The sequence below is a fragment of the Channa argus genome, chromosome 24 (assembly GCF_033026475.1).
Source record: "Channa argus isolate prfri chromosome 24, Channa argus male v1.0, whole genome shotgun sequence".
NCBI lineage: Eukaryota > Metazoa > Chordata > Actinopteri > Anabantiformes > Channidae > Channa > Channa argus.
This window is the reverse complement of record NC_090220.1, coordinates 6,654,395-6,678,934: the sequence shown is the minus strand read 5'-3', so window position 1 is coordinate 6,678,934 and position 24,540 is coordinate 6,654,395. Positions and strand designations below refer to the sequence as shown.

General features: G+C 39.0%; 1 protein-coding gene across 2 annotated transcripts in view; it reads right to left on the bottom strand.

Annotated features, from left to right (window-relative positions):
* The window catches only part of uvrag (UV radiation resistance associated gene), an 88,934-nt gene extending 65,237 nt beyond the window's left edge, over positions 1-23,697 (bottom strand). The window contains exons 1-8 of one of the 2 annotated variants that reach the window (XM_067494317.1): positions 23,375-23,697; positions 18,841-18,958; positions 17,999-18,033; positions 16,728-16,889; positions 16,211-16,285; positions 15,998-16,083; positions 9,110-9,215; positions 4,992-5,121 (exon numbers count right to left, since the gene is read on the bottom strand). In XM_067494317.1, coding sequence (XP_067350418.1) covers positions 4,992-5,121; positions 9,110-9,215; positions 15,998-16,083; positions 16,211-16,285; positions 16,728-16,889; positions 17,999-18,033; positions 18,841-18,958; positions 23,375-23,479 — 817 coding nt within the window. In that variant the 5' untranslated portion in view covers positions 23,480-23,697. The remainder of the gene's footprint in view (positions 1-4,991; positions 5,122-9,109; positions 9,216-15,997; positions 16,084-16,210; positions 16,286-16,727; positions 16,890-17,998; positions 18,034-18,840; positions 18,959-23,374) is intronic. The other variant, XM_067494318.1, reaches the window with a different exon arrangement.
* Between the last annotated feature and the right edge of the window lie 843 nt (positions 23,698-24,540).

The window sequence follows — 24,540 nt, the reverse complement described above, 5'->3', positions numbered from 1 at the left end:
CCACAGGGTGGATGTTTGCTACATTATTTTTCTCCTGCATTTTTATCCGCACTGCAGAATAAACAGGAGAAAGTGTTGGTTTATTTTGTGCTCTTTTTTTGATTGGGGAAAAATGAGAGAGAAAAAAAACAAAAACAAATTAGGTGCAACGACTGTGGGCGTTGTTTCAGACTATGATGATCAAGATAGAGAGGAGCCACAAGCTTTTTAGGCCAAAATAAAACTTTTTTTTTTTTTTTTTATGCTCACACATGTAGGGTGACCTTAACGGCAAATCATTGCTCCACCATAGTCAGAACATAAAAAGAGGATGCTTTTGCCTCCATTAAAAATATTATGAGAATTACATATTCAGGCTTAAACTGAAATGCATTCAGCATTAACAAAAAGCTTTTGGTAGTGACAGTAATGTCTGTGACTGCAAAAACAGGTCCTCATAACTTACTATTTACAGTATTGTGGAGTATTGGGACTCAGCCATAAAAACATGCATTTTTTTCCCCTTTTGTTATGTGATGGTTCAAGTTCTAAGCAAGACTGCAATAAAGCCTCAGTCAAGCAGGAGGACAGCAGCTGCCAGAGAAGTGAGCTTTGACCAATTTCATTTTCAAATCCCATTTGTGGTCAGATGGAAGTGAGTATCTGCACAGTGAGACTTCTAAAGACAGTGGAAAGAAGAAGATAGAGGTACTCAGAAGTATCTCCATCAGATTAACTCAGAAGACAGATAGAGTAAGACAGATCAGAAAGGCCCATCCGCGTGCTCTGAGCGATGACATGAAAACATATTTTTACACTGACTACGTGGGCCTGTATTGCACTTCTGCTTTCATGTAATGCCCAGCTCTGTCTATCAGCTCTATCTATTCATCTTTTCATCCTGTCATCCCTCTAACATGTTCCAGTTTGCATCACAGTATCATCACAGAAAATATGGAGAGGCTTTACCATGGTACAGAGGTGTTCCATTTAATGTTGAAAAATCTGAATCTGAATCTACTGTAAATCTTTCAGAGATCTCCCTGTGGCTTTTCTGAATTTAAAACATTAGACCATGTTAAGTCCCTCTGTCAGAAGATGCGGTGCTTTCTGGGATTCTTATGGTAATCTGGCTCAACATGGACAACAATTCCAATGGTTGTGGGGTTTAGTCAAACTGTCCTGACATTTGTTACCTCAACAAACTGGGAAAGTCCTAGACTGGCTTTAAAATTGTTTTTAGGGACATTAAAAGTTGCAAAAGTGTTTTGTTGTCTGTAAACCCACTGACCCGTTTTCTTTGAGCATATTTCATTTTTTTTTTTTGGTGGATAACTTATTAAACTAAAGTTTAAACGTAATAATCTTTAGTCTATCTGGATTAGACAGAACTAGTGAACAGAAATATTATGGTCATTAATTACACAGCAAAATGCTCATGAGAAAATCCTATAAAACACAAACTTTAAAAAGGCACATAGTTTCTGATTTACATTAACAACTGTAAATGAGCTTCCAGATCTATTGAAAAATTAAAAATAATTGTAAAATTATTATCATGAAACATCTAAACCATACAGCATTCAATGCAGCTGTGAAAATGACAATAAAAATATCCACAATTGAACAGCAAATCCCATTAAAGCTAAAACCAGTGAAATTATATATATATTTTATAATATAATAATTTAATTAATTTAACTGTTAAACTGTTTCAAAGGAATACATTAGACTAGTTTATGAGAAAAGGGATTATGCAAAATGTAGAAAATGTCCAAGAGACAATACTGAAATCTGCATGCTGGAAAACAAAGGAATGCGCCTTTGTTTTCAACTACAATAATCAACAGCTCTGTTATTAAATTATGCTATATGCAGGACAGCTTAGCTATGACTGAGAGGCTGAGGGGGGTGTCAAGGGAATTAAGAAAAAGACAGAAAGTAGGGGGAAAGACATCTTACTGAGTCATTAGGCACAGTGTTGGCCTGTAGTACCTGTCAATCCTTATCCTGAGTTAAGATGGCAGCCAGCTGATATAGATGGGTGAAGTTAAGCTGCTGCCAAAGGAGACCTAATGATGATAGCTTCAATATGAGACCTTTTTGGTGAGGTGACAAACACCTAAACACTCCATACCTTCACAAAGCTCCTTATACTTGAGAAACCTAATTACTGACAGCTACTGGTCAGGAGCCCTGGCTGTGTTATAGAGCGTGGGAATAACTACCACTACAATTAGCGCTGCATACAGACCTGATTTATGTCATCTGCTCAAGGTGGAAGAAGGCAAATTAGACAGGAAGAAAATGTGACAAGAGCGTGACCTCACCAAAACCAAAAGCATTAACTCTGGGGGGGAGGAGAAATAGTTTTATTTTAAACTGTGTAAAAACTGCGATCATGTTCATATGTCCTTCATTAAGATTTGTGTGAAAACAACATCTTTTCTGAATCTGCGCTCCTGTTATGATTTCACTGCCTTTACTGTAAATCAGCAAGCAGTGAACAGCTAGTCATTAATCTGTCATCAGAATGATACCAACTGCTGATGTTTTTTCAGTGCTTATTATGCCAACACTGTCCAGGACGGTAAAGATGAAACCCATAGACATGAACAAAGACCTTCATAGAACAGGCATCAGCAAGTTCGCAAGGAACATTCTAATAGTTACTTCACAAAAGTATGGACATCAAACTTTCATCTCATCTTTATCTGCTGGCTCACACATCCACACACACACCTGCAGAAGCTCCTCTCTATGTTTGGGTTTTGGGGGCCACTTGTTTTGAGAGAGGCGGGTTTCCTGGAAATAACAGGTTGATAAGAGTTATTTGCTAATGGGCTCTATGACTGTGTGAGAGATGGGAGGACCACACAGCCAGGTATAGCTGAGATCCTAAAAAGCATGACGAAGAATGGAGTTTAACAGTCCATATGGGATGCCCTCTAGGGATATATTGCATAGCAATGTACTTACAAGTACTGTTAAACTGTCAATAAAATGTACAAAGGAACCTGCATCTAATAAGCTCTTGAATGTGTGAAAATTCACCAAATTAAACACTTGTTTTTAATTTAATCAACATTGACAATAAAAGGGTATGTAATCATCAGTCCTTGGCCACTACTGTAGCTTGCCTGTTAAGCACTTTCTATTAATGGAACTAGGTTTACTTCTTCAAGCATGTGTGGGAGAGAAGGTCTAAATAAAATTTAAGCTACAACTGATAAAATCATATGCATCTCTGAAACGAAAGATGAGATCAAATGAAACAAACACATTCTGGTGCCAATCTAAATACAATCAGACAAAATTCTGCTGCTGTATGAAATACTATAAACAACTGTCTCCAATAGAATCCTGTCTGTAATTAATGCAGGGTTTTTTCCGATCATGAAACAAATGAATATGTGCAGGCTGATTAGAAAAGTTAAACAACAAGTTGGAAGTACAGCAAAGCTCCAGAGCATCTGGTTTTGGGGTTTTGAGTTATGAGTCCAAAGGACGAAAAAAAGCCAAAAGATAAATAAATAAATTTAAAAATAGCCTTATTCGGCTATAGCTTTTTAATTTACCCTTAAATACATTTTTACCTCTAACTTACTGAGGAATGTTTTTTTTTTTCCATTTCTTAATAAGCACCTGTCCAGTCTGGAGGAAAGTCATAAAAGAACAGCAGAGGAGGAGTGCAGCAAGCTTTTTTGGCTGTAGATGTAGTGGTGACAGCTAAAGAGGCGGAGGATTAGCATCCTTTTTTGGGCGTCTGTTTTGGTAAATACCACACAGGAAATTTCTCCCTCCAACCCACTAAGTGCTGTGTGAGTCAATGTGCAGACCTCAAACTGATCATTAATAATCCCCACTACCAGCAGGGTAGATCAGTGAGGTGCCCTAACCTTCAGACAGACAGCAAGCTAATTCCACAGACACACCGTTCATATAGAATCACCCGGGTTGCTTTAAGACGGCTGCTACTTATTTTCCTTCCAACTGTCACAAGTGGCGGAAAAACAGTCCTCCACTCTTCAACATCATTGCAGACTTCACAGGGTTAACTAAATGACACAATTGCACAAACATCATTGTTAGGGGCCTGGCACAGGCTGCATAAACCACAGGAATGACTCCATATACCGTACGTGTGTGCATATGTCTGTACCTGTTGAGTGACATTAAGTGCACCCACATCAATACACTGAAGCATTGAAATCTTAAGCAAGGTGTTTAAAATTTGACTTTCCTGAACAACAGAATCACTGACATGATATGCCTTGTAGCTCAAAGACAAATTCTGAACACCACTTGAAAAATTTATACTGGGATGTGTGTAATCAGTTTACAAAAATTGTCTTTATTTGCTTTTAGCTTTTTTAACAAACTTAAAACATTCAACAACATTATCTTTTTGGTTGGTGGAAATATTCTTGAATTTGATTTTAGAGAGATGCAACTGAGCAATACTATAAACAGTAAAATAAAAGGGAATTGAGAATTATTTGGGGAATTTATTTTAGCCAGCCCAAGCCACAGGGAATGTCTGTGTTAAAATTAAAAGGATCCTGGTTTGTCCTGTGCTTTGTGCAATGCAGACAAAGTGAACCCTCCCATATAACAACCTTCTTCTTACAATTATTATCTGAAACAAAGTCGTTTCTGGTTAATCATTAAAGCAATGGGGATTCAAATCACATTCGCTGAATGTGTTTGGACTGATAAGTCTCCCTAAAAAAGCTGAATTTAAATCACGCGTTAACATAGAAGACAACTAAAGTTGTTGCAAAAGGACTGACTGATTATCCAATGGTATGTAACACTAAATGTTTTCTCTTTTTTTATTACTATACAAAAGTTGTATCTATATCCCACCAACCCACCAATTAGAAAGCACTATATGAGGTTGAACTTCATGCAGAAGTGTCCCACAAGCAGCTTCTATAAAAAATAGACTAGGTGGGCAGTTACAGCAGGCAAGAACAGAGAGCCGCTGGGGCACGAATCTGCTACTTTACCTTTCTTCTGAAGCTGCATCCTCTCCTTCTGCTGCAGGTCTGTCTCCCTCCCGAGTGCTTTCTTCTGCCTCTGTAATTCACTGTGCAACACAGCAATGCGCAGCTGCATGCACTCCCGTTCTTTCTTCTGCTTAGAAACACCAGACAAGACAAACAAGAAGTGAAAACAGAAAAATAATATGAAGGAAAATCTTAAGCATGTGGTCCAAGAGTTCTTAGCTGTTGTTATTCTTTTTAAAGACTCCAAATTCCTACCGGCTCCCTCAAAAACAAAACAATATTTTTCAGGGTGATCCCATGCACATTGATTTAATTCCTATCTACTGAGCTAATATTCAAGTATCAACTAATGACAAGAAGGATGAAGATTAATTGGGCTATTCAAAACATGTCACTGAGCCCTGAGATCAGTCTTATTGGTGAAAAGGTTTAGTAATAAGCCCAAGTCATGGGAATGGCTCTGACTTAAATGGTGTGGAGTTCTGGAGGTTAGGGTGCAAGCTGATAAGATATGAGGAGATGAGGCTGGGTATCAAACATAGACCAACTCTGATACTGATTTAATTAAGCAATAGAAGCAGGGGTGGATTGATACCTGAAAAAGCTAATTTCTTAAATGTAATGTAAACGTGAAAGTTGGTTGCTGAAATTGGGTTAAGAGATCCTCAGCCATATATTTATATCTCGCTCCATCTGTAGATATAGATATATAAAACCAGTTTTCTAATCGCCTTTCCAACTGTACATGTGTAACAAAATGTTGCAGACAGGAACATGCAGCGAAGTGAAAAGTGGAATGAAGGATAGATCATTAATGGGGCGATGCCACCTCATTTTAAAACAAAGTTCAACTAGTGCGACAGAAAATTGAAATAACAAAAAGTGCTTTATAAAAGTAAGTTAATTTCCCCCACAATTTATTTTAAATTCAGACAGTTCCCGGTATGGATCAGCTGTATGCGTTTTCCCTCTTTTTACATTAAAAAGTCAGAAACCATTTTTTGCTGTCACTATACAGTTAAAATCTGTGCGCCAAGCTTCAACCGATTACCCGAAAAGATGATTACCCTGAGTACCCCAGTTACTTAGGTGCATGTAAACGCAGTCATGGTGGCTGGTGACCTCAGAAATCTCAACACAGCTTCACAGCTTCACAGCTTCCAGCTGAGCAGATGATGCAAGGTGTTTTAAAAATATAGCAGACAGTGACATTATCAGTGTGTTATCACAGTAAAGAATGTGTGTGAAGTAGCAGGAAGGAAGTCAAAGATATGCAGGATAGGATATTTGTAGACATTGGTTTGATTCTGTGGACATGCGGAGAGAATATGAAGAATCCGGGCTGTTCAGCCCCCCTGGCACTGAATGATATGTTGGAATAGCTAATGAACAATTACAGGGATGATTTGAGTAGGGTAGAGCTAGAAGAGGTCCAGTGTGCTCAGCTGCCTTTTACTAGAGAAATATTAAACAAGTAACTCCAAAAAAAAAAAACAAGTAACCCCCATCATACTGAAGATCCTGGCACTTGCTTGTGGACATATTCTCACATAAAAAAATAACGACCACCTGAAGGTTTATCAAGTCCAGATGAGTTTCATTCTTTATCTCTTTAAGGGAGACACTAGTTGAAAGTTGTGGGTACATACTTTCAACTAGTGTCTCCCTTAACACATGATTTGTGGTAGTGGCAGAAACAGCATCAGGCTTCAGGTGTCTTTATATTAGAGAGGGGCTGCAGCAAGCTACATTTACTGTGGATCAGCAGACTGAATTCATGGATTGATAGATGTGGTATACAGTAGATGAAAGGGAGCGATTAAGAGATATGGTAACCTTAATGTGACATTAAGAATTGCACGGATGATGTCAAAGACACTGATAATTGGAAGAGGTATAGGAGAAAAACAGAGATGCAAAAAGGAATGACATGGCTAATGGAGGGCTGTAAAGCGCTTGCTGGAAGGGCAGAGATCAGCCTTGTTTTTCATCCTGCAGCTTGCAAGGAGGGACTGTGGTATCTCACACACACACACACACACACACACACACACACACACACAGATAGTGATCTTAGCCAGGGTCTGAAAACATAGACATGCATCTTCTTGAAGACTTCTGAGGCATTTGTGACAAAAACAGAGAGGGGTACCAGGCTCAGAGAGAGGACTGATAGAGCCTCCATCTCTTCAATGTGTCGCACCCTTATGCTTGCATGTTAACCACTGCTGGCTTTGGCACGAACCGCGAGCCTCCTACACTTTCACTGAGCGGCACAGTTGACAAGTGGGTCACAGCCATGTGAGTCTGCATCTTAGAGGAACTGTACCACCACCACCACCAGGGCCTGTCTGACTCCTACTGAACATCAAACAGAAGTGGGTCAGCTGAGTAAATAAGCAGCCAAAATGGGGGGAGGGAGGACATGTTATAACCTAGCAGATAAATAGCGGAGAGTGGGTGAGAGGGTGAAAGGGCCATGCGTTGGGGTTGGTGGCCTCCACTCTTTCACCCTTTGATCCATGCTCACTATGACGTGCACAGAAGGATAGTACAGAGGCCTCCAAAGAAACTCCGAGAAACTCTTAGAAGAGCCACACAATGCTCCACTCACTCCAAGATTACTGGTTTCTACAGAAGGGTAGAAGATGAGGATTATGTGATTTATTAGCTGATGTGGGCTCTGAAAAGAGTTTTGATGAATGTTTTACTGAGGGGGAAATATCACAGACAAGTTTTTGAAAGGTATCCTTTGTGGAAAAAGAATGGAACCGCAATGTTTTTGTAGGAAGGCAAAAGAAGGCTGTAGTGGAGCTGCTTCAAAAGGTGGGGTGAAAGACTGGGGAGAAGAACAAAAAGTCAGCCATATAAGAAGCTGATGAAGACCATAAAGGAAAGCAACAGCTGTCTAAAGACGCACTTAAAACCTTTCAATTTGGTTTCTGAGCAAAACCACATGCACAACAAAGACAGTGTGGGGACACAAAAATCTCCCAACTGCCCAAATAAAATTTCAACGTGAAGAAATGTCTACCTGGAGGGTGAGAAAGTGCTTTACTGCCTCTATGCCTTTATCACAGCAAATGAGAGGGGATGCTTTTGAAATCAGTGTATACAATAAACACAATGTCAAAAATGGGATCATTTTCACAATTATGTGCCGACCAATTTCAAAAATGTAAATGTGCTTATTTCGCTTTGGATCTAGTTGAGGATATGACAAAAAGAGGAAACTTATATTATATATATATTATACTTCAGTCAAGCTATCAAAGCAGAAACATTAGTTGCACACTCTACATTAAGAGTGATTTGGGGATTTGGGTGATAGAAGCCGTAAAAATCTTGTTAAGTATTTAGTACAATACAGTTTGCTGATGCCTAATGTTAGTGTGGAAGTCAATAGGCCTGCTCTCTGATGCTAATGGGCATTCTTTCAAACATAATATCTCAAACTTGACTTATGTTTATACATTTTCTCAAAACATAAACTTCACCTCATCTTCATAAAGTTTCACTATAACATACGATGATAAAACAACAACATCAAGCTCCTAAACACTAATGTTGTAGTAGAGGTCTCCCAGTCTAACACTACAACATTCTGCTGCATAGAGAAATAAATTGATGTCTAAATGAATACTTGTGTGCAGCAGGTCTGTTCAGCGGTTCTTAATTAACATTAAATCTGTCAGTCACTCATTGGTTAAACTGTTGTAAAACAATGCAATAGAACAGTTTCTATTGCTCCAGAAAATCCAGCAGAGGGACGCAGCTGGACTCAAGAGTTACAGAAGACAGATTATGCCAGTTATTATTTTATTCAAATATCCATCATTTTCTGATAAACCTAATGTTATTAAACCAGGGCCTCCAGTATTTGGACCAAGTAGCTCTTTATATATAAAGTGTGTCTGAAATGCTATGTAGCTGTCATTTCTATGTGTCAGATACATTCTTAATCAACATTAACAGCAGAATGGCTAAATATAAGTATCAGATCAGCATCAGCTTCATCACACATGTAATATTAAAGCAATCAGTAAGGGGGCCAAAACAAACTGGATTTGGGTAATCTCTAATTTAAAGGTTTGCTGCTGATGGCTGACTGTGCTCACTCGTTCTGTGCATGTTGCTGTTGTCCTTAGCTTTTCTTCAATCTCCTTCCCAATCTTCTGAACCGTCACTTGAGTCTGCTTGATGGCTCGCTGGGTCGTGTGAAGCCTGCAGGAGGAGGAAAACACAAAGTCATCATCCTAATCATCACACACTAGACCACAAGTGTCGTTCCCAAGTGGCCACCAAGATGACTGGCTGAATAGAAACTGAGCATCAGTGTTATGATTTCACCATTGCATTGAGCTAAAATGTTTACAGTGACTGTTTGGCAGACATAAGAATTATGACCGTCTCCATCTGGAAAAGTTTCTTTTTCTTATTTACTGGAGTTGATCTTCATTGTTCCAGCCCTACTGCCAAGCCTCCAAAACTGTAAAAGTTGATGATGAGCTTTCACATTAAACAAAGGACAAAAGTAATACCGACAACACTCCCAGTGTTAAAAGTTTACAGTTCGTTAGAGCTTTATATAGGTTCTGCCAGACGGATAAAGTTCTTAAACACCACAAACCACAATTATCACAACAAAAGCATAATCACTATAAATTCTTTAATAATCTAACCACAATGTGAGATCAAAAGTTGTCCGAAAGACCTGAACCCATCATTTCCAGAAAGTGAAGACAACCTTCAAACCTACAGCTGATTCGCTGAAACCACAGAGATGGAGGCCCATTTCCGAATGCCTCGTCACTGTCATCAATAAAATAGACAACAGCAAAATCAGTAGACAAATGACAAGCAAGCATATTATTTAGACCATCCATCACTTTGGCAATTACCTAACAATGTTTTCTTCAAGTCTAGAGCCCATCCAAACAGGGACAGCACCCCACCCTATCACCCCAAACAACCCAAGGGACCCAACAACTCAACAACAAGCCTGGGAGGTGGGAGTGAGATCCAGAAGACCGACAAAAAGGGGGAGCTTGCAATTAGCAGCCATGTTAGTGTTTTTAAGCAAGACGTGACCTACTTTAAGAAAGCTTTATTAAAAATGAAGATGCTTTTTTTTTTTTTTTTAAATGGTCCTATAACCATTCTATTGAATATGCATCACAGCAAAAACTGGAGACCCCAATCACAACAATAAAGCAGAGTGTGATTTAAGTCACAACAGTGATGAAAGTTGAGCTTTCCTTAGATGCACTTGCTTTGAGACTTTAAGAAATTGCCCCTTGATTTGATATAGTGTAAGAGAGTCATTTTACAAACCCTCTAGGATTTGTTAAGAAACTCACACAGTAAACACCACTAGAAAACAACTTAAAAAGGAAATCTGTTTCAAAGATAATGTCAATAAATCTTTGGGGAGGAGTCCTATAGGAAAATCATTTCATGTTTCTGCCCGCATGTTTAATCTGTCTGAGGTGACAGTGATAGCAGTTGCAGATAGTCCTTTAGAGCATCAGGGCAAATCTGTTTTGACAGCTTCATCTGTTTAGGAGATTGCAGTGGGAGAATCTGATCTGGCCTTTTCCCCCAGGTGAGAATAGTTACGTATCTCTTCCCTCCTTTTCACGCATGTCTCCCTGCTTATCATTCCCTGAGCCTTGGCCTAACGCCTGCCTAACAGGCAGCCTTTGGAACCACATGGGGCAGGAGGACTCCCAGCGTACACATTCACACGGGGGCAACAGTTCAATCAACTGCCCAGAGATCAGCTCCTCATGAGCGATGACAACTTTCCTTTTCCATGGCATAAGAGGTACTTAACGACTTTGCCATTGGGTAGGATTTGCAGGAAGCTATGAGTGAGGCTGTGCACTCAACTCTTGACAGAGATAAACATCAGAAAAAAACGTAACATTTGCTCTTTTGACCATGGCACTAGGAGACGTCATACTAACCTTTGAAACGTCCAGATATTTTGATAAACAGAAGGCATCTTTTAGAAAATCTTGAATACCGACTATTTTGTGAGGTAAAAATCTAAAGCTTTTAAAAATATTAAATTTACCTTACAGCTGTTCATCACATGCACATGAGCCCAGTGTACTTATCAAAACAAATGCGGGTCAGAGGAAACAAGCGCAAGAAGTAATGACCTTGCTGAATTCATTTCCAGCAAGCATTTGTTAAACAGCACAGGGTGAACAGGGCAGCCAATTAAGCTATTCAAAACAATCTCCCAGACATTTGGAGACAACAAATTGTGGATAATGTCCCACTATCACACCTCTGGCAGGGACACAACAGAGAGCACAAGAACACAGGGAAATCAAAACAAACTAACCTAAATTCTGTCTGTATCTCATTGCCAAAGAATGTCAACATATTTAACGCTTGCTATTCACCTCAATTCACCATTGTCTCCATCTACATGGAGTGGAAGATAAGATTACTGGAGAAAAAGTTCTTTGGCAAACCTGCATTATGCTCCTTCAGGCTGAATGTTTTTGTTGTTGCTGCTGAATTGCTATAAGCCCTGTTTACATGACAACTACAACACAGATGCAGTGCAGCTAAAGAGATTTTATCAAAAGATATTTTTGGTCTCAACAGGGTCAATGGGGGTCACACACTTTGGATAACTACAGAAGTTAGGATCTTCAATAAAAGTTCTACATTCAATTCTCATCCAGTCATAGCTGCTCAAGGTGCATAAGTGATTTATGTAAATAAATAAATAAATAAATAAATAAATAAATAAATAAAGCAAATGTTGTATTGTATTAAAAATGAACAATAACATCAAGATGCTGAGATAACATGACACATCACTGCTGGGTAAGTGTCAAAGAGTATGCAATTCTTGTTATAGTAGGCAAAAAAAGCTGAGAACTACAAACAATTTGTCACATAGTACCAGTGGAAGGCAAAGAGCCTGGGGAAAAATAGGTCTCTCAGCCTTGAAAAAATTTATCAAAGTGAAAAAAGAAAAGAAAAACATTTATCAGTAGATAGAAAGGCTGTTGGAGGCCAAATGCATAAAAATACGAGGGGGAAAAAAAATGTGTTTACCACCTTAGAAATTTTATGCATGAGCACTGATCTGATTTTTTTCCACTCCAGTCATGTGAAATAAGAACAACAGCATTCACAATTATATGTCCATGTTGATTTATAGTTTAGGCAGTCCTATTGCTACTGTAGCCTGGTTGCTGCTGGTTGAGACCCCAGGGTCTGCCACAAATTCAAATACAGCTGCCTGTTTAACATAGACCCACACCAATGTCCAGTGGCTGAAAAATCCAACAGGCAGGCAGGTGGACATCAAGCGGTGACTGAAGGAAGTTATTATTACCTCAAGAGCTTATGGGACACAAGAGACCCCCACAGAGTGTTAGTAACACAGTGCTCTGCTTCTGTAAACACAGAAGTAACAGGGAGCAATGAACTGTGAAAGTTTTACTTAATGATATGACAACCAGAGGTGGGAAGTAAGTAAGTAAGTAGAAGTTTCAGGTATTTTTACTGTACTTGAGTATTTCTTTCTTTCACAATTTGTACTTGTACTCTCCACAGTATATTTGAATAAATATCTGTACTTTCTACTCCTTGCATTTTCAAACCAGTCTTGTGAGTTTTTTAATGCATGAGGGGAATTCTTGATTTTTTTTCATCAGTCCACTGCTGTTATTCACTTGCAGCAATGGTAGATATGCATAAGCAGTTATGTAGTGTGTTAATCTCAACAGTCTCAAGTCAGCAACTACACGAGGCAACTTACATGAGTGTTTATAAGCATTTGAAGAGCCTTGCAACTGGAGGGGGGTCTAATATCTCTAATTTCAGGTGACCAGAGATCTGGTTTTAAATTAATTGCACAAAGGCCAAATCGAAACATTTTGAGGCTGGATGGTGGTGAAAAACTGTTACAAATATTAAAATATTGAAAACTGATTTGCACATTAGAAGAAAGGCAATGCTCATGCTATTCTTTAAAGCTAGATGGTATCATCTTCCAATTATATTAATATAACATGAGATCCAGTTAGCTTTGTGCAAAAATGGTTGATATATAATTTACTTTTATATTTTAATTACATTTCAGAGGCTGTATGTTTTGTAGTATTAGTAGTGTAGTAGTATTGTACCTGTAGGTCTACTTCCGTAAAAATTTGTGTACCTTTGCCAGCTCGGGTGATACCACGTCATTATCACAACATTCATCCTCCACAAAAGTGGTGTTGTCATTGTACATTTTTAAAGTAGCTCTATAAGTCTTTGGTGTCAGAGAGATGTAAGTAGTGAGGGGGTCACATAAGTACATCCACTTCAACATGACACCTTTTACAACAGTGGGGTAAAAGACTTGCCTCTAATCATTATAAACTGGGAGAGCAGTCTCTTCTGCCACTCTCTGTTCTTTTTGTGGCATTTCAGCTACTCCAACATATGACGACAGAAAGTCAATTTTATCTCTACACAAGGGGAACAGCTGGATAATCTTCATCACTGTCTTCTTGGCTCTTTTTCTACCTAGACAGGGGTCCTGCTCTCTGTAAGATGGGGCTCAATCTCTATATCAGCCTCTCTGACAAAGGTTTGCTGATAAATGATCTGTACACTCCCTCTTCATCTCTCCATCTAAGGCACGTTGTGTCTGCTAGCCCCCATCACCATGTTACTCACACAAGAGAGTGGTGTTGTCAACTGGAGCCAAGAAGTAAAGCCGAATGTGAATCTGCTGACAAATTACTGTCATTAATCAAGTTCAGTACTTTCTTAGCAAAGTACTTCTCATCCCTTTCCATTAAAGCTCTGTGCCTTGAGAGATGTTTTTCACTGGGCCAAGGCAGAAAGAGAGAAGACTGGCTAAGAATATCTGACAGAGTGGGTATCCCATGCTGATATACTATACATCACTGTTCTTTGAGGCAAAATACGTATTTAATTCTAATTCTCTGGACAAGCCACTTTAATAGTTTTGATGACCAAAGGAAAGCACTATTTTATGCTCCATCGTTTGTTAGGGTAACTTGGATGGTGCAGAATCAATAGCATACGAACTTGAATGAAACACAATAATTAATCAATGTATTCAAGTTACTACGACATCCTACGACATCTCATTTACAGTTCTTTTTTTTCTTTAGGTTTTCTGTCTTCTAATTCTCTCACACAAGCGCAGAACATACATGCTTAGCCACTGACTGTGGATTCGGCTGTGACAAGTGTCACTTGTCGGCCTAGACATGACGCAATACAGCATTTCGCCTGCTGTTTCACTGCCCTTGCCAGTGACCATTCTCTCCCGTGACTGTGACTTGTGTGCTCTCTTTTAACATGGGACACAACAATGTTGCCTTCATCAACCTCATAAAGTGCTGGGTTTGTCTCATTCAGACAGTGGTCACCTTGACAGTACTGTTTCTGGCAGCTTCATTCCGACATACCCGACTGGCAGAAAGCACGTGGATACTATGGCTCTCCCAGTCACAACCCATACACATAAGATTATTTTAGTTTTAATAATTTAGTTAATGACAAAAGTTGACCAATAAACTATTATGCATCCATCCATTATTTTAATCAGTGGGGGGCTGAAAGCCTATGCCAGCTGTCAATGGCCAAGAGCCGGGGTACACCCTGGATGGGTCACCAATCTATCTCAGGGCCAATACAGACAGACAGGATATTTATTGATTAATTTTATGTTGCAGAGTAAAATGGGAAAATATCTTGACCTCTTGTGTTAAGCTTGTTTCAGGTATCTAACCAAAAACCCATTCTACAGAAGCACTCTGACAGGAGTGAGACGTTGCAGGCACTGCAATTTGAGGGAAGAGTAGGGTATCAATGTAAGTGTGTTAAACTTTGCAGAGTCCCACTGGGTGTGGACAGAAGAAGAGGATGTGGAAGAAGGCTGCAATAATAGATGAAGCAAGACCAGAGGTCATAAAAGTTATGATTCCAACTGTGCTTTTTTCCTGTAAGCTGCTAAGGGGGCAATAGCCTCCTCTCATATAAACATAAACCCTGACCACCTCTAGATGAGGGAATACTCTTTAAGTTCAGCCAGGATCCCTCTTTTTCCATGACACTAGAAAGGCCCGGGATACATTTATATGCACCTACTTAGTTCTTATAGTTGGTAAATGATAGTTAAAGCTTTCATAATGCACCTAATGACAGGATCCTTAACTTAATATGGAAAAACTTAACTTTAAACCTTCCAGATATGCGTTTATTTAAACCAAAAAGGGTGTAATTATATTGTTAAGCGAACAGACTTCGGTTAACAGAGGGTTTCCCTTCGGGGAAGCCCTGCTGATTCTGAAAGTAGTGTTTACATTCTACTCCATTTAAATATAAATGCACAACACCGAGCATATGTTTGTCAACAGATGCCAGCATTGCCCGTTGTCATTCAACCTCCTCATTACTGCACCAGGGTTCCCCTTACTGAGAGAATCTTTGTCTCCTTCTTCTGGTGTAGATTTGCACTGCAAGTATTACAGCCCACTTATCAAGTAGTTATGAAATAATATGAAGAAAACTCTGAATCGCAGGTATGAAGTTCCTTAATTCAGAGAGACTGCAAAAAGAAATTCAGTGTAGACTTCAAGTCTTGCAGCTTTAAATACGGTTGGAGGCCAGCAGAGCTGATAATTGGTCTAAAGATTGCCTTTCCTGTGGCACCATCTGCTGGGCTACAAATGGTCAAGATAAAAAAAAAAGAAAAAAAAAAGAAAAGGAAACACACAATAGCTGGTAGTCAAATCACATGACAACATTAAGCATGCACAAAGGCGAATAAACTATCTATTTCCACAAAGACTAGAATAGATGTAGTTTGAAATAAATCAAATCCAAATCCACCGCAAATGATAGAGGAACTGCTGTTAGTTCATTACATTTCAATGATGTGAGAAATGTGTTGACTGAGGTCTGGTGGAATGATGATGTGACATAATTCTGCTGCATGGCATGGATCTTACCTGAGCAAAGAGAACACAGTGTAGGAGTTCCTGACTGAACTCTGGTCCACCTGAAGCAGACTGTTTTTCTTCCACTCCGACTGATCCTGCAACAGCCACACATCAAGGTTTCACAGTGTGAAAGCGAAACAGTGTCCAGATAAAGCAAAGGAGATCAGGGCTGGGAATTCCATTATAACAGTAAAGTTCTGGAAAATGGACAAAAGGCTATACCCTGTGATCAAAGTCAGCTGCATAGTAGCCATCATTCAATCCAAAAATGATCTCATTTGGATTCCTGGATCGAATCTGCGAACAAAGCAAGGCAGCAGAGGGTCATTGTAGAGACAGAATTAAAGCGAACAAAAACCAGGGGTCATTTAAATTTGCATGAGACTGTGTTCTCTGTAAGCTTTGAAGAGCCTCACTGTGAAATAATGCCAATAACACAGACTTCTTTTATTTTACAAAAGCTTTGACTCAATTCCCACAGAGTTTCAATTTGCTGTTTGGTGCTGTTCTGATAAAAATACCGTTAGATGTATAATGTATTTGTTTTAAATTGTATGCAATATTTTATGTTTCAGGCCAAATTGATTGAGTGCAAATCGTTAGTTAAAACTCCACACAAACTATGAGTGCAAATGACAGTTGTACTAACAGAATTCTGCTCTCACTCATTTACAGTATCTGTCCACAGTTCCTGCCATACAGGAATACTGTGACAAAGCTGTAGCGTGTGCTTGCTGACCTGTTGTCCTGTGTATCTGAGGCCATCCAGATTAACCTTCCATTCTATGAGGAGCTGATAATGTTCCTCCTGTCCTCCCCATATCCTCACCACAAAGCAAGAAACTGAGGTGTCCAAAAGGTCTGGCAGCATGCCAAAATCCAGGCTCCGCCAAGTAGGATTCTGAAAAGCACACGTGCACAGGGACACACATGCATGGACACACACACACGGACACACACACACGCACATATACATGAGAAGTAGAATTCGCCTAGTACAGGGTTTAAGGCCAGATATAAGAGTGACGAAATCTAATAATTATACATTCAAACAACAGTCCAGTGATGATTTTGGAATTTGGGCCTCTTAAAATCAAAACGGATGTCAAAAGTAAACTTTTTATCTCAGAGTGCTGAAGCATTTAAATTTGTGTATGGCTAAGAGCCTGTATGATACAAAAATGCTTGGCAACTCTGTCAAATGCAATTTGATCTCTGTCCACTGTAAAATTACAGAATTACACTGTTCTATAGAAATCCTAAAGTCTGCACACAACTAAGCCTGTTTCACATATGAACTCCAGACAGTGTGAGAAGAAATCAGCCTCTGTACACTCTCTGTACAGTACACTTACTTTAAATCCTTCACGGGAGCGTCTCATTCTGACATTTGCATTCTCACATACACTCCCTCCAGACAAAGTCAGGAGAATTTCAGCACATGTCTAAATCAGGCTCTAAACCCTGTTGGCTGGTCCTAGAACTTACACACTGGCAGAGTAAAGTGTTGTTTGTACAGAGCACTGTAGCCACCAATATTATTTAATTATGAGCATCTATCACGGAGAAAATTGGAAGGATAGGGTGAAGAGGAATGTCAAATACATAAGTACAATCCATAAGGGTGGGAGTAGGGAAAATATAACTAGTGAGAGTGAGTAGCAGAAACAGAGGAAGACAGCAAAAGCATGGTGACAGGAAGAAGAAAGAAATGTCGAGAAGAACTGTCAGCAAGGATTCAAAAGGAGGAAGTTGGGCTAAGAGGTGACAAGTCCTGATTCCCACAGTGCACTGTACATTCTGCTGAGAATACTTAACAGCATGCCTGGAAAGTTGCTTAGGTCAGCTCATGACTCAACAACAGGCTGCTAGCTTTGGCTGCTTCCAAAGCTGCATGTGGGGCTGCATCTGCCACACAAAAAGTGGGACCAGCCAAAAAACATGTACAGTACTAAAATACAGCTGTGTCATTTACACCACTTACTGAAAGGTTTATGTAAGGATACTTACCAGTGAGTCTCGAATGACTTCACTTTTGTAAAAATCTAAAAAGACATCAAAGAATGCAGATTAAAAGGAGAAAAAAAAAAACACACTGAACAAGAATCAGTTGAACAACGTCTAAAAAACATCTGTATGTATTATCTCTCACACAAATCCAGCCACTTGTTACATGTCTATGGTTGAGATTCATTTCAATAGGTTTCATCACATAAACATAAACGTTAGTAAATAAATATTGTGACTGTATGAAAATGTATTAAGTTTTGCATTAGTATATCATTTCTATTCCATGGTTAATTTCCCTGTTAATACGAAGCACACTTGTTACTGGAGGTACTCACTGAACTAGCTAGCTATTTTTTTTTTTTTGTTCTTATCCCGTGAGATCACGGTCGCCACAACGGATCATTGTCCGCATGTTGATTTGGCACAGTTTTTACGCCGGATGCCCTTCTTGACCCATCGGTTGGGACTTCTATTGGGATGGGAAAGGACTGTTAGGGGTTCAGCGTTTTGCCCAGAGACACGATGACAACCAGCCGGGACCAGGGATGGAACACCTGACTCTGTGCTTTACCAACTGAGCTACAGCCGCCCCCTGAACTATTACAAACCATAAAATGACAAATAAATTAATTTGGATTTTATATTTTTTTTATTACCACCTTAGCTATTTAGTCTATGTTGTAAAACTATTAGTTCATATGGGATAGAAAGAATTTTGAATGATGATGATGCAGAATGTCTTAAGTATATGTATAATAGTTCACGTGTACTACATGTGAGGTCGTAGTTGAGGTAACAGAGCGAGTGACAGACTGGCATGTGAGGAATAGGTTAACACTTACCTCTAGATATGCGGTCACCTATACAGAGGTGGAGGGTGAAGTATGTGTCCAGTAGTGGGGAACCATTCTTGTTGACAATATTTCTAGCTGCAATGCTCCGGAGATGACGCAGTCGTCTCTGTTTTGGTAGGGGGATAACCAGAAAAAAAAAGGTTCTGTTTCAATCTGATCACAGTATGATTGTGGACAAATACTATCTAGATTGTCGTGAAGACACATAACCTGGACTGGGTCCAAGAACAAGTGACAAAAGATGCCTAGAGATCAATACAGTATCAATATCCGGAGTCCTTATGTACAGCCAGTCTAAAATAGCAGTTATTATTCAATCACAGAGGCCGCACCACCTCTGAAAAGTTTAAACAACAGGGCATGACGTGGTAGAGTGGCCATTTAACTTTACAGGCATGGTCATTCATGAGAACTGTATCAAGGTTTGTACATCTTAAAATTATTTATCAGAATTTACAAATCCATCCATCCATCATCTTTAGCCATTTATCCTGCTCATGCTGGAGCTTATCCCAACTGTTATTTGGCAAGAGGTACACCCTGGACAGGTCACCACAGAGAGACATACACAGACAGACAACCAGTCATTCACATTTACACCTACAGACAATTTGGAGTTACCAATTAACCTAACGTGCATTTCTTTGGACAGTGAGAGGAAACACACGCAAGCATGTGTAAACACCACATAGACCTTTAGACCTTCTAGCTGTGAGGCGACAGCACTCCACTCTACCATCGCGCAGCCAGAATGAAATGACTTCACTTTAAAGCCACCATACAGAAGCAGCAATGCAAAATTAACTCAAGTAAAGACCCGAGACAAAAAAATATCTACACAATTTATTAGTGACAGTCTAAAACAATTTATTACATCTATATCACTTTGAGAATAATTCAAACACCTTCAGGCAGAAGGCGATGGTTTATTAAGAATCTAATATTTAATAGAAATAAACTGATGTAAAATAAATGACTCAAAGACAATCATTTTATTTTTATAAAATAAATGATGCCTGGGAAATTTGTGTATAGATGCACAAGTTGGCATTTGCAAATTCCTGCTTCAGGCCAACAGCGAAAACACTACTTTTCCCTTAACCAGCAAGTCGGGTCTGTCCCCCGCAGCCATACTGAGGCTAAATCTAAATCATGGGATTCCGCATAAGATTAAGAGCCCCTTAAACAAAAACACTGTTTGTTCCAGAAAGAATTTTTAAACCCCCTCCCTTTAAAATATCAGCGCAGTTTTGTCTGCGTGACTTCATGTGGGTGACAGGCAGAAAGAAAAGGTTGCGATCACACTTTCGCTGTATTAAAATACTGTGGTGGGTTGGGCTTTCCAAAATAAAAGTACACTAATATCTGAGACTTTACTGTAGAGCCCACGAGCTTAGACAAAGATTAGGGTCTGTATTAGTTGTTCACGTGTCGTTACATGATCAAAAAGTCAGATGGTGGTATGTGACAAATTGATTAGCTGGTCATTAGCTAATCTTTTCCTGATCATCTGTAGTTCAGAGCCCAATTTTTATAATCTGAAGTAACTAAGCTCTGGTTATAAACAGTTAAGAGTTGCATTTTAAAAGGCAGGGGATATCCTTAAAACTTACAATTAAAATGGATATAAAACTCAATCTTGCAATATAATTAAAACATCCTACCTCTATACCTACAACCCCAATTCCCAATCCCAAGTTTGGAAGATGTGTAAAATGTAAATAAAAAAAGAATTTAATGATTTGCAAGTCTATTCAACCCATATTTTATTCACAATAGAACATAAACAACATATCGGATGTTGAAACTGAGCCATTGTTACATTTCATGGAAAACATTACCTCATTTTGACTTTGATGGCAGCAACACATCTGAAAAAAGTTAGAAGAGGGTGATGTTTAACAATTGTCTTTAAATGTCTGGGAAGTGAGGAGACCAGTTGCTGGAGTTTTAGGAGAGGAATGTTGTCCAATTCTTGTCTGATGCAAGATTCTAGCTGCTCAATAGTCCTGGGCTTTTGTTGCTGGATTTTGTGTTTTATGATGGGGCAAATGTTTTCTATTGATGAAAGGTCTGGACTGCAGGGAGGCCAGTTCAGCACCCGGACTCTTCTCCTATGAAGCCATGCTGTTCTGATGGATGCAGTATGAGTTTTTGCATTGTCTTGCTGAAATATGCAAGTCCTTCCCTGAAAGAGACAGTCTCTGGATGGGAGCATATGTTGCTCTAAAACCTCTATGTAGTTTTAAGCATTGACGCTGCCCACACCACAGACACTAATGCGCCCCCATATCATCAGATTGAACTGTTCACTGATAACAAGCTGAATGGTCTCTCTCCTCTTTAGTCCACAGAAATCAACGTCCATCGTTTCCAAGAAGAATTTAAAATTTTTATTAATCTGACCACAGAACAGTTTTCCATTCTGCCTCAGACAATTTTAAATAAGTTTTGGCCCAGAGAACATGGGCATCATATTCACATATCGCCATCGTGTTCAGGCAGTGCTTTCTGGAAGTGTTCCTGAGCCCATGCAGTGATGTCCAGTAGAGAATCATGCCTATTTTTATTGCAGTTCCACCTGAGGGCCCAAAGACCTATGCATCCAGTTTTTTGGCCTTGTCCTTTGCACAGCGGTATTCCTCCTGATTGTCTGAATCTTTCGATGAGATTATATACTGTAGATGATGGGATCTTCAAAGTCTTCGCAATTTTACGTTGAAGAGCTTTTCTCTAAAATTCCACAATTTTTGGGCGCAGTTTGTCACAGATTGGTGAACCTTTGCCCATCTTCTCATTACTTTTCCAGCCTTTTCGTGTCCATCTTCCAACATTTTTAACATGTATTGCTGCCATCAAATTCAAAACGAGCTAAAATGTGTTATGAGATGGTAAAATGTCTAATTTTCAACATCTAAAATGTTGATTATGTTCTATAGGGAACAAAATATGGGTTGAGGAGATTTCCAAACCATTGAATTCTGTTTTAATTTATTTTTTCACATCATCCCACCTTTTTTGGAATTGAGGTTGTAAAACAACAGGCAACCACGTGATATTGTCATTACTTTTTATTCATATAAAGCCACATTTCGAGTTTCCAGGCCTATTTGTTGTGTGTAAATATTTCTGAAATCACCATTATTTATCCCAAAATATTTGGACAGGATTGCATTGCCTTTCACATTACATTTGCTGCGGCTTTGATAGCATGGCTTCAACATTTGTTTTATATCTCACAGTTTTCCTACGAAGTTTGTGAATAGAGATAACATCAATAACAGGTCCTCAGTCTAACAAGTCCAACATTCACCAACCCTCCTGAATTTCACTCTATGTGCATCCGGTGCTGTCAATAGAACACTCAAAAAAATTTATTGTGAAACTAGACATCTTGTAATGAAGGTGGTGTAAAATCTTTCAAAAATTATAGTATATTAATCACATATATTTCATTTATATTTAAGAATGCAGCTGATGTGTCTACAGTAATTTCTAATCAGTGCAGATTTAAATTAAGCTTCAGCACTGGTCACAGACTAGTGACTTTAAAATAGCCATCTGGTTCAAGGTCACAAATATGACAGCACAGGAAAAATAAAAAGCGATCTAACAATAAAAATGCAGAACGTTGTACTCATTCTTCCACTGTTAACTGAATTAAACCTCACAGTTCCAGTCAATGTGGAGAACTCTACTGTAGATGTTTTAAACGATTGCTGCATTAATATGTTCACTTCTGGTTGCTGGGAGCCAATCAGATGCTAATTCATCAAGCTGCATAATATTTATAAGACTGTCAATGCAAAATGAACACATCCAGAAGTGTTTTCTTCCACTATAAACAATATCTAGCTTCAGGATACCACGTTATGGATATGACCATCCATGTCGTGTTGTCTGTAATTCATTCTGATGATTTAGATTTTTGAACTGTAACCTGCCAACTCACATTCATTCAAAATGAAAGAATGACTTACTGAATGAATGAATGGGAGATTGTTGGTTCATGCTTTGTAAGACTTCCATTGGTCAAATGACCTTAGTTCGTGATTGACACAATTTTATAATAGGGTTTAAAAAAAGACGTAAAATAAAATACACAATCACTCAGTGACTTTTGCTAACGTTGCCTTTCCCTCCGACTAAGCTGTCACATGCGCACCGACATAACGCCAAGTTAAGTTGCCATTAGCAGATTCACAGTAGCTTTGCACACATTGAACCCAAATAGCGATTTATGCGTTTTAAAATTGGAGAACACACACGAAGGGCATGGTTACAAATGTCTAACACCAGCCTAACTAATTTACTGAGTCAGTGGTATCAGTCCAGTTCCTGTGATTTTCATTTAGCTAGCTAACTGCAAGCTAGCAGTTGTTAGCTAACAACTAGCCTGACAGGCCTGCCGTTTCTCCAAGCAGCAGTTAGAAAAGACGTTGTAAACTAACACGGTGAGGTTTTCCTGTGTTCATTTGACCGCAATTTGTTATCAACGCGAGCTCAGACGCTTTGAATTTACCTGCTGTGATGTGAGCTCTACGTGTAAGGCTCGAGAGGATGAAGCTCCAGAGTTGGTGACAGAGGCGGCGGGGATGGCGAGAACCCGACCGGTGATAGAGTTCATCCTCCTGCCGGCATCAAGCGACTCCCCCTCATTCAACAAAACATCCCATATTCGACATCCAGGACACACGCTTTGAAGTTAACGAAGCTCTGAGCAACCACGAGAGACACGCACACTCGGCTGGTAGTATGGAGAAAGCGCTATACAACAGCTGTCAGCTATTCAACAGGACGTAAACAAAGTACAGGCTTATTTTGCCTTACTTGGCCGGAAATCCGTCTCTGGCTGGGAGGAGCAATAGCCAGGCTGCCGATTGGCTCAAATTAACATCTATTTTCCAAAGGCGGGACCTATTGACGCAACGTCGCTATGCCATTGGTTGTCCTACCTGCATATCATCCAGAATGGGCTAGTGTGTGTAGAAAAATGTCAAAGCTACAAAAATATGAGGAAGTGGAATTGAACAGCGTGACATGCAGGTGATAATCAAAACGCTGGGATCCATGCAGTTTTTCATAGAAAATCCATTAGAGAAGGGAAAGTTATATGTTCATAGCTATCTAATTGGCTTTCGCCAACTAGCGTTTTATATATATGTATACATGTACATATATATATATATATATATATATATATATACAGCTCACTTCCAAGTACACAAACATTAGGCCACTAACGGCAAACAAAGGGGGGGTGGCTTCATGACCCTAGTGACGACACAAATGATCGAAAATGTTTAACTTGTTTTCTCTATTTGAAATACTACTAGTAACACCAATTTACTCATCTATATAAAAGATGTCAGCAGAATGCAAGAATTGTTGAGAATCATACGATCACACACGTATAGGTAGTAATAAAGTAATGTGTATAAAAATAATAAAACAATTATTATTGATTTACGTCCACACTAAAGATTTGAAAAATAAAAGCACTTACATTTTATATTGTTAGAGGCTACTATAGATTGTTGTAATGAACATATTAATCATATGATTATTTTTGTTGATTGATTAATTCAGAGATGCAATACTTGGTTTCAGTGCTTTACGTAGTGTTAGCCAATAACAATTGTGTTGTATTTTATTATATGGTAACTAATTTGGTTTGGGAAAAGATTA